The sequence below is a fragment of the Callithrix jacchus genome, chromosome 1 (assembly GCF_049354715.1).
Source record: "Callithrix jacchus isolate 240 chromosome 1, calJac240_pri, whole genome shotgun sequence".
NCBI classification, from domain to species: domain Eukaryota; kingdom Metazoa; phylum Chordata; class Mammalia; order Primates; family Cebidae; genus Callithrix; species Callithrix jacchus.
The window spans coordinates 183411592-183421331 of record NC_133502.1 but is presented as its reverse complement, the minus strand read 5'-3'; the positions used below and the strand labels follow the sequence as shown (position 1 = coordinate 183421331).

At 58.5% G+C, this 9740-nt stretch overlaps 1 protein-coding gene across 1 annotated transcript; it reads right to left on the bottom strand.

The window, feature by feature from the left end:
* Nucleotides 1-1758: 1758 nt before the first annotated feature.
* On the bottom strand, nt 1759-8292 carry LOC108587808 (ficolin-2). The gene is made up of 8 exons (XM_035262262.3): nt 8182-8292; nt 6495-6608; nt 5768-5821; nt 4513-4545; nt 3893-4020; nt 3371-3500; nt 2707-2841; nt 1759-2111 (listed from the first exon to the last, which is right to left on the bottom strand). The coding sequence occupies exons 1-8, from the start codon at nt 8279-8281 to the stop codon at nt 1864-1866; spliced, it is 942 nt and encodes a 313-aa protein (XP_035118153.2). The 5' UTR covers nt 8282-8292; the 3' UTR covers nt 1759-1863.
* Between the last annotated feature and the right edge of the window lie 1448 nt (nt 8293-9740).

The window sequence follows — 9740 nt, the reverse complement described above, 5'->3', positions numbered from 1 at the left end:
GTCCTCCCTTTACGGGGGTGTGCGGTGTGCATTCTCTTCACCTGTTGGAGGTCGAAACTCCCAGACTCAGGGGTGGACGGCACTGAGGGGAGTCCTGACGCTGGGTCTCATCCTGACCATGGTGTGTGGCTGAGCTCTTTGCTGCCCTAGAAGGCTGAGTGGCCATGAACGGCTGCAGTGTGAGGCTGTGGAGAGGGGAGGCTAACGTAAAGTCACCACCTGTCAGTGGATCGTAATCCTGTCTAGAAGCTAAGGACCCAGGTCTGCGAGGAAGGAGAAGTCTGTGTCTAGTTTCCTGGTGGCAGCACCCCTTCATTCAGTTATAGACCTCAGATTTGTCAGCTTGCTGGTTTCTATCCTGAGGACAGGTCAGCCCCCAGGGTGGGTGGTGTGGCCCCTCCTATGGGTCCAGGAAGGAAGGAAGGAAGGGCCACGCCCAGGGCTGTCCCTGCTTCCTTCTGTCCTGGCTCATCCCAGGCCTTGGACCCAGAGTGAGGAGGGAAGGTGGGGATGGATCACAGAGGGTGAGGCTGGCGCTGCGTCCTGATCTTCAAGGGGCAGCCCCCCAAGGAGCTCAGAGGAAACGGTGCTCTCCTCCCTGAGAAGACCCAGACAAGCAGCACTCTCCATGACTCGTGTGGAGCTTAGACCAGCCAAGACTCAGGAGGGGAAGGAGGGGACCTGCATTAAAAAGCTCAGAGACGGATCCTGGTCTCCTTGGGCCCTTCTGGATGCTCTCTGAGTAGAGGGTAAAGGACAAGGGCACTGTCATGAGAGAGATCGGGGGCCTAAGCAGCCCTCTAAGGGTCAGCTCTGGCCAATGCTGGGGTGTGGAGCCTCCAAAAGCCTCGTCAGGCTAAGCTGGACAGGGACCAGGTCCTCAGGAGGAGGCAGGAGTAGAGGGCCAGGCACCATCCTCGGCAGATACAAGTTCCTGCGGGAATGCACTCTGCTCTCTTGCAGGCGGCCTGCCCGAGAGAAGTGGGGAAAGGGGCAATCTGCACTGGGCTCGCTGCGGGCCAGCTTCACGCTGGATGCTCAGGGCCAAGAGGAGGGCTCTTCTCTCCTCAGGAGCGCTCGGGGCTCGCACCTGCCTCATTTAACCGCTCTCCCCGTTTTGATGAGGGAGTCACAGGCACACACTCTTGGTTCTGCTCATGAGGAAGGGGTAAGCAGGTTCCGTGAACACCCAGCAGAGCAGGTGGCAGGAGCCTGGGTGGCAGGGGTGAGTGGGCAGGGGTGCAGCTGGGGGGCTGGGGCAGGCAGGAAGCCCGGGCGGCAGGAGTGAGTGGGCAGGGTTGGGGGGCCAGGGCAGGCAGGGAGCCTGGGCGGCAGGGGTGCGTGGGCAGGGCTAGGGGGCTGGGGCAGGCAGGGAGCCTGGGCAGCAGGGGTGCGTGGGCAGTGCTGCGGCCGGGGGGCTGGGCAGGCCATTGGACCAGCAATGGCATCTCAAGTGCAGGAGAAACTTCCTCTCCAATGCGCCTTCTCATCCCCTGCCATCCAGCTCACAGAGGGGTCCGGGTAACGAGCCCCCGGAACAGGTTTATCCTGCCGGGGATCCCGCTGCACTCTGAGCCCACCACAGCATCAAAGTCTTGTATTTGTTCTTAAGGAAGGCGCTTGCTGGTGTAGTCAGAAACACCCTCTTTTTGCTAAGGAAAGTCGGAGGTTTGAGATGAGTCGATATCGCAAATCTGGAAGGGCCGATGGTAGAAACAGCAGGATTTGAACCTCTTGCACAGAGCAAGACAAACGCAATTTAGAATCACAACATGAGTTTCTTTTATGAACCCAAGGGGTAAGCTCCCAACCCCACCCCCCACTAGCGTATGTGTCGGGCGTCCTGACCCTGCGGCTGCCTGGCTAGGCAGGCCGCAGCTTCATCTCCGATGCCCTGTAGCTGTACTTGTACCCTTTCCCTGACTTCCAGTTGATGCCGTTTGCAAAGCTGTCGTGGGCCCCGCCAAGGTAGCGACCATTCAGGTTTGACACGTGGCAGCTCTTGTACCACCAGCCTCCCTGGTACATCACAGCGCAGCTTTGTGTGTGAAGGTCATTGTCCCGGTCTTTGGTGGAGAAGGACTGGTTGTTGTGGGACGTCAGGGAATCACCTGTTCAGGAGGAAATGTGAGCATCGTTATAGGCAGTAATGTCATTATAGGCAGAATAAGTCTTTCCACCTGAGGCCTGGCCCAGTGGTCCTCCATGTACGGTTAGGCAGGTTGTGCACTGCACAATCCGAGGAGTACAGTCCATGACTTCAGTGAATACTACCCTGCTGTTGGCAGTGGCCTGAGAAAATTGCCTTTAGGTCTAGCCCTGCCACCTACTGTGTAGTGTGTTTATTTGATAGAAGGACAGAAGGCAGGATCATTATTCTCTACTCTGGATTCCACCATCACAGACCCCTTCCAGCCACGCCCTGCAAAGATGTCAGCTGCTGTCATCGTGCATAGGTCCCTGTTCTGCAGACACTTCCTTCCTACTGATGTCCTTGCTAGGGTTTCAGCACCTGCCACACACTGACGTGTCCTGTGACTCCCGTGCCACAGAGAGCACAGACGTTCATGTCACAGGTATAGATGGATGACCCAAGCTCAGAGGGGTGAGGCCTCTTCCACAGGCCATCAGGACACGGAGCATACTCCCTCCATGTCCCCAACACCCTCGGAGGCCCAGGCCACACAGCCTGGCACAGACACTCACCCGCACTGCCCTCCACAAAGGCCCCCAGGACCAGCCTGTACTTCTCCGCCTCGCCCGCCATCTGGAATGATCTGTACTTGGCAAATTGGTGGTTGTCCTCAAAGTCCACCAGGTCTATGCGGAGCTCGCTGGTCCCTATGGGAGGAAGGTTTCAGGGTCCCAGCAGAAGGGCCCTCTGCCTCCAGACATGGGAGCTGGGGATCTGGGGCAGGGGCTGGAAGGAGGTCTGGGTTCCATGGATGCAGAGCATGGAGAGGACTGTGGCTTCCTGGGGCCTGAGCAGCTCTGACCCTCATGGGGTTCTGAGCCACAGGGCAAGACTGGACTCCCAAACCCTCGAGGGTTAGAGGCAGAATTGGAGTTCGGCCCAAACTCTACTACAGGGCCACTGGGGCCCTCCTTCCCACTCTCAGTATCTAAGGTGCCAGTGGGGCCAAGACCAGAAGAGGCTTCAGCCCAGAGCTCCGACCCTCTCTCGTCCTGATGCCGCCAGAGTCAGCGGCAGGGGACACAGCCCTCGAGGGTCCCAGTGCCACCCTGCGTGAGCTCAGGGCCCAATGCCTTGTGGGCCCAGAGGCGCTTATGCTCCAGGCAGCCCAGGCCTAAGAGGCAGGGGCACCTCTATTCAGGGCACCCGACCCCTGATCCCTGGCAATGGCCCTACCCCTGGCGGTCAGGGCGTGGATGTTGTCATTTCCCAGCCAGAACTCCCCCAGCTGACTGCCGAAGCCCTGCTTGTACGCGGCCCAGTCCCGATAGAAGTCCACGGAGCCGTCCACCCTCCGCTGGAAAACCTGTGGGGGAGCAGGGGGACAGGAGCCACGGGCCAGGCCGACGTCCCACAGCGCAGGGGACCCGCCCTCCAGAGGAGCAGCACGTGTAGATGGCAGAGCATCATGGCCGGGCCAGCAGCTCGCAGACCCCAAGGGAAGATGAAGGAGGAAAGGGGGGCCCAGGAAGGGGGGCAGCAAGCCCCAAGCCACACAGCAGGAAAACACCGGCCCCTCCCAGCCTCCCCCACGGCCTGGACTTTTACCCATGGGTCACCCCCCCATCGTGTCTGCCTGTCCTTGTGCAGAGGGATAGAGAACTCCAGAATGTTCTCCCACCAGGTGTGCAGCCCGGCCTCTGGGACTCCCAGGCTGGCCGCCCCTGCCCAGGACCCCTCAGCTCCCCCCACACTCACGGTCCAGCCCCCTCCATCCGTGTCCATGTCACACAGCACAGTCAGGGGCCGGCAGTCAGGCAGGTAGATGGTGTGCCAGCCACTCAGGAAGTGCCCTCGGTCCTGCAGGTCCTTGCAGGTGCGTGGGCCTGAGAAGGGAACCCGGGGAGTGGCTGCAAGATGGGAGCCCTGGGCAGGGCAGGGGCAGTGGGAGGGAGGCCCGGGAGGGAGGACCAGGGTCATAGGCATCTGTGCGGAGTAGGACTTCGAGGCCTGGACGGGGACACGGCCCTCAGGGCCACTCAGCTGTGATGGCCACGCCCAGTCTGCCACACCCTCCCACCTTCCCGTGTACCCCTCTCCTTCGGCTCCTGGGCACGTGGCCTTCTGGGGTAAAGCAGAAGGTAGAAGAAATTACCATAGAGGGCACCAAAGGTGTCTGGATGGTATTTGTCACTTTCTTAAATGATGAAGGGACAAGGGAATGGGCAGACCACCTTTCTCTTTTGTTTGTATGTCACTTCCTTCTGGCGATGGCATCGTATGACCCTGAGCTTCCAGCCAAAGGCAGCCACAAGCCATGGGGGGAGCATGGGGGGAGCATGGGGGGAGTGTGGAGGGAGTGTAGGGTGGTCAGTCACCTGTCAGGCAGGTCTGGGGCTCCCCAGGTGCTCCTGTTTGTGGGTGAGAGAGGACACAAGTGTCACAGTTTGGAAATCAGAGCCCTTGAGCCCCCATTGGTCCTCGGATACCGTGTAAAACATGGAGACCGTTTTCTGGGCCTCTCCAGGAGGAGATGGTGGAGGTCCAGTCAGGGAGTCCCTGAGCCTGCTTCCATGGGCCACATTTTTCTTTCCCTCAAGGGAGGCCCACACTGGCCCCTCCATGACACGCACGGCTTTCAGAGGCCCCGGGGAAGCAGCGGCCTCCATGTGCCAACCAGAGGGAGCCTGGGTCTTCAGGGCTCTCCCGGGGCCCAAGGCCTGCAAACAGCCCATCTTGGTAGACACAGTAATATGATGGGACAGTGTTGTTTGGGGTGTGGGCGCCAAACTGGGTATTTTACGTTTAGACACAACCCATGGCTGAGCCCAGGGTGTGGTGAGTGTAGGGGAGGTCTTATTCTGAGTAGGTCCATGGGTAAGGGTGAGTGAGTAAAGGGAGCTTCAATTTCCTACTGCATGTTTCTCTGATTCTTCAAGATATTCCTCATGAAAATATGTCAGAAAATTATTTATTTTAAAGCAGAGCATTTCTACAAGCTCTGTGCTGAGAGCTTGCTGGCGTGGTTCTCCAGGCCCCCCAGGGCTCATCCTGCTCCCCACACATGGTGCTGACTAGAGATACAGCATTGGGGCGGCATCAGGAGGAGGGAACCAGAGAGGATCTTCTGCTTGGGGGACAGAGGCCAGGGCTGAGTGGGGCTGAAAGAGGTGAGCAGACACACCTACCCCGCCCTCCCAAGGCCACTTCCAGCTTAGAGGGACAGGATTTCACCTCAGAGACACCCATAGGGCAGATGCTCCAGTACTGAAAACCTTCCCCTACCTGAGAACCTCTTCCCCATACAGAGCCCCCCACTGAGAACCCTGGTATTGACGGCTGTCCCGGTATTGACGGCTCTCCCTCCATAGTGATAACACCTCCCCACAACCTGCACACTGAAAACTCCTCCCCTGACACACACACCAAGAACACCTCCCCCGACATTAAGAAGCTATCTCCAACACTGATAACCCCACTTCCCCAAACTGAGAACCCCCACACACTTTGCGAACCCCTCCCCCACACTGAGACCCCTGCCCTGGAAGGAGCCCTGGAAGCCCCGCCCACATTCCTCTGCAGCCTTGGCTGAAAGGACCTCACAGCCCCTCCTCACTCTGGTCCCCTCCTTACCCTTGGACCCAGGTGGTCCTGCCTTCCCAGGGGGTCCAGGGGGGCCGCGTTCTCCTGCAATTTCCAAAGACAAAACTCCCTTGAGCAAAACTCCCAAGCCCAGGACCCAAGGGCCCACCCTGGAGCTGGGGCTGTAATTTCCAGTCATGACCACGACCCTGCTCCTGCTACGAAGTGACCGTGGCCCCACCTGGGCTTGCCAGTCCTGCACCAGATGGTTGTGGACCCAGGACCCAGACTTCACGGGGCTCTCCTGTTTACTCAGGGGCCAGGAGCTGAAAATCCAGACACTGGGTGGAATCCCAGCTCTTTTCCTTTCAGGCGTGAGCACAGAGGGAAATCCCTGGACTCTTTGAGCTTCAGGTTCCTTATCTGAGGCAGGTGGAGAAGAGTTTGTGGCCTCAGGGCTCAGGTGAGAAGGTGGAGGGACATAGAACTTAGAAGTCGTGCCAGTGGCCAAGCAAAGCTGGTGTTGGATCAAGGACGGGGAGACAGCGCTACAGAAGCGTGTCCACATGTGAGCTCATGGAATAGTTAAGAATGATGCTCCCCCATTTCAGAACCCTGCTGGGCCCTGGGAGTCGGCTCTGTCCCTGGCTCCGAGCAGGGGCCCAACCCAGGCTCAGCGATCTAGGAACCACGGAGGGGGCGTTGCCCAGCTCAGCATCTAGTTTCAAAAACAGCAAGAGCCAGTGCCCCTGCCACGCCCAGCCCGGCCCACACTTACCTCTCTGTCCATTGGCACCTGCCTCTCCCTTTGGCCCTGGGGCCCCGGGCAGTCCCGGGCAGCCTCGGAGAATGGTGAGCTTGTCGGAGCCCTCCATGCCCACCACCTTCACCTCTGCAGAGAAACACAGGTGGCCACTCAGTGTTACCTGGGCCTGAATACTCCACTGAGCCACAGACACACCACTCAACTGAAAGGCACCTGCCACCTTGGTGCCATCAGGAGTGGGCAGATGGCTGCAGCCACAGCCGCCTCCCTCCACTGGAGGCGTTCCTGCTCTGGTGAGCACTTGGTCTGTCCTCACATCCTGGGCATTGGTCAGGCAGGAAGGAGACGAGGGGCAGAAACCAGGCCTTGGAGGCCACTCTGCCCGAGGAAAAACCTTATTTCCTCAGCGCTGTGTGCCCTGAAACAAGTCTCTTGGCCCCTCTGAGCCTCTGCTCCCTTGCCTACTAAGGGGCACAGGCTCATTTCAGCTCCTACCACTTAGGATAGCATCGTAATCTCAGCCGTTCCTATCTCGACATGTAGGAACGTACTATTGTCATCAATATCAGGTGAGAAGGACACGGGGAGAGGGGCCACCAACGTGACTCCCACGCCTGATCTTGGGAGCAGAGCTGAGAGCGAATGGGCTCCTGTGGGTCCACCTCATCCCTCCACAGAGGGAGGCATCCTTCAAGGACACAGAACAACCTGGCACAAAACTAGAGCTGGAATGCAGCTTTGTTGTTTCTAACTAGGCATCTCAAATTCAAGTTAGATGGTGTATTATAAAAATTACACGTACTGTTATTTGACCATTTAGAAACTCTAGAAGTATTTAAGGAGGAGAATAATGCCGCCCTAACCCCACCACTCCACAATGAGCCACTAGGAGCTTCCAAATGACCCTGCTGTCCCTGGCCTGTCACCCTCCACAGATCGCTCCTGGAATGCAGTGCTGGCCGCAGCACCCCCCGAGCTCTGGAAGCCCTGGCTCTGCTGCAGTTAGAGCCGTGTCTCCTGTGCACTCCAGATATCCCAACACGAGTCTCTGCAGGCATCGCGGACACCACAAACTCCTGCCCCTACGTCAGGTGGATGGAGTCAGGACCTGATTCCAGGGGCCGCATGTTCAACCTGCCCTCCCATACTTTGGAACCCATGGTTGGGCACCCGATTGTCCTCTCGGGAGCCCCAAAGGAGGTCCAGAACTCCCGGGGACAGTGCCACTCCTATGATACCACATCAGAGACACCATGGGAACCACCACCTCCAGAGCCCAGCAGATCCTGGCTGGAAACGTCCCACAGTGCTGGGTGCCCATCACTGCCGACGCTGTTTCCCCGTGATGGCGGTCACGGCGGAACACCTGACCGCTGCTTACCCAGCTGGTGCCACAAGCCCCACCTCACAACACCACAGCTGTGCCTTTTATGCTTAGAGGACATGTGGCCTGGGGAGGCTGGAAACCTGCAGTTTCCATGATTGGTGGGCAGGCAGAGGAAGCCCCGTCTCTGAGACTCCACATGCATTCAGCGCCTCTGCATCTGCTCACACAGACGACGTGTGCAGAGCTGCTGTCTCAATAGATGATGCACCACACGGCCTGGGGCAAGGCCTGGAAGCCAGGAAGCTGCCAGTTATGAAGCTGCCAGCTTTTGGGGGTGAGAAGTTTCCAAGAGGAGGTCCTGAAGTGACTCACCTGGACAGGTTTCTGCCGCCTGGACAGCCCAGGACATGCCCAGGAGGGTGAACAGCAGGGTGACAGGGCCCGGGACCCCCACAGCTCTGTCCAGCTCCATCTCTTCTGGTCTTTGCTTCAAGAGGTCCCTGACCTCTTATAGGGCTGGAGAGGCCAGCGTCCCTCAGACTCCAATTTCTCATCTTCCAAGTGACAGCCACTTCCTTTGCCGGCTTGGTGACGCCTGCAGGAGGTACGAGGTCATCTCCAGGGCTGTCCCTTCTGCCTGCCTCTTGGGGATCCCACGGTGACTCTCATCCCTGCAGGGGGACGGTCTGCTCCCAGGGAATAGGCTGACTCACTTGTGGCCTTGCATGAAGCCCAGGCCCATCCGCCCACCTTTGTTCAGCGGTGAGCAGACGACACCAGGAGCTGAGGACGGGAACAAGGAAGGGTTTGCTAAAGATGTTCTGCTTCAAAGAGGTCTCTCTCCCTTGCCCAAATCCCTAGAGTCCTCATGGCCAGAGCTGGTCATTGGCCACTGGTGTGGACCTTACACAGTAACCCTCACCATGTCATGAGCGGACTTGGGACGCTCCTCAGGAGGCTTGGAAACTGCCACTGTGAGGTCCAGGCAGCATGTCAGGGCAAGAAGGAGAGGAAAATGCATGTGTGTCCACCGTTTCCTGGGGAAGTATGTAGAGCTAGGTTTCCCACCTCAGTGGCACACAAACATGAGGGCAGGGAGAGAGGGTAGGTAGCCTAGGGGACTAAGACCCCGGTGCACGTCTGAGGGGGAGGTCTTGAGGGGCTGAGCCTGTAGGGAGGGTGAGAGTAGGCGCATTTCACTCCTAGGGCCCAGGGGAGCCCCTGAGCCTGAGGCCAGGCGTCCCACCTGCAGGTGGCTGTGGTCTTCAGTGACTGTCCCTGGGGCAGACTGGAGGCCACCCGGCCCGAGGGGAAACCTTACTTCCTCAGTACTATGTGCCCTCTGAGCCTCTGTTCCCTTGCCTACTGTGGGGCACAAGTTCATTTCAGCTCCTACCATTTAGGATAGCATCATAATCTTGGCTGTTCCCATCTATCGTATCATTGTCATCAAAATCAGGTGAGAAGGACACGGGGAGAGAGGCTACCAACGAGACTCCCACGCCTGATCTTGGGAGCAGAGCTCCCAAAGGCGCACTCTCACCCTGGGAGGAGCCAGCCCAGGGGCACACTCTCACCTGGGACTGAGCCAGGTTAGAGACAGAGACAGTAGCAGGTGGGGCCATATACCTAGGGCCCCCCAGAGGCAAAATCAGCACCACACCTCCACTACCACTGCCACACCCCACCTGCTGCCATTGGGATGCTGGGGTGCCTCCTTCCTTAGCAAGATCAGTGGAAGGATTTTTAACTGTGACTCCAGCCCAGGAAAGCCACGAAAGAAACTAAATTCCACTGGATGTTCCTTCAATGCCCATGGAGATGCGTGGCCTGAGACTATGACTAGTCAAGATCCCCCTTGGGGTCCACGGTGTTGCGGGCTATGCTAGATGCGGTCCAGTGATGAGTATGGGGAAGACACGGGCTCCATG

Excerpts from the sequence above, each read along its gene's own strand:
- LOC108587808 (XM_035262262.3), bottom strand. The coding sequence starts at position 8,281 with ATGGAGCTGGACAGAGCTGTGGGGGTCCCGGGCCCTGTCACCCTGCTG. Across the intron at positions 4,546-5,767 it reads AGGACCACCTGGGTCCAAGG|GAGCACCTGGGGAGCCCCAG; the intron begins GTAAGGAGGGGA and ends ACCCACAAACAG. Across the intron at positions 2,112-2,706 it reads CTTTGTGGAGGGCAGTGCGG|GTGATTCCCTGACGTCCCAC; the intron begins GTGAGTGTCTGT and ends CCTCCTGAACAG.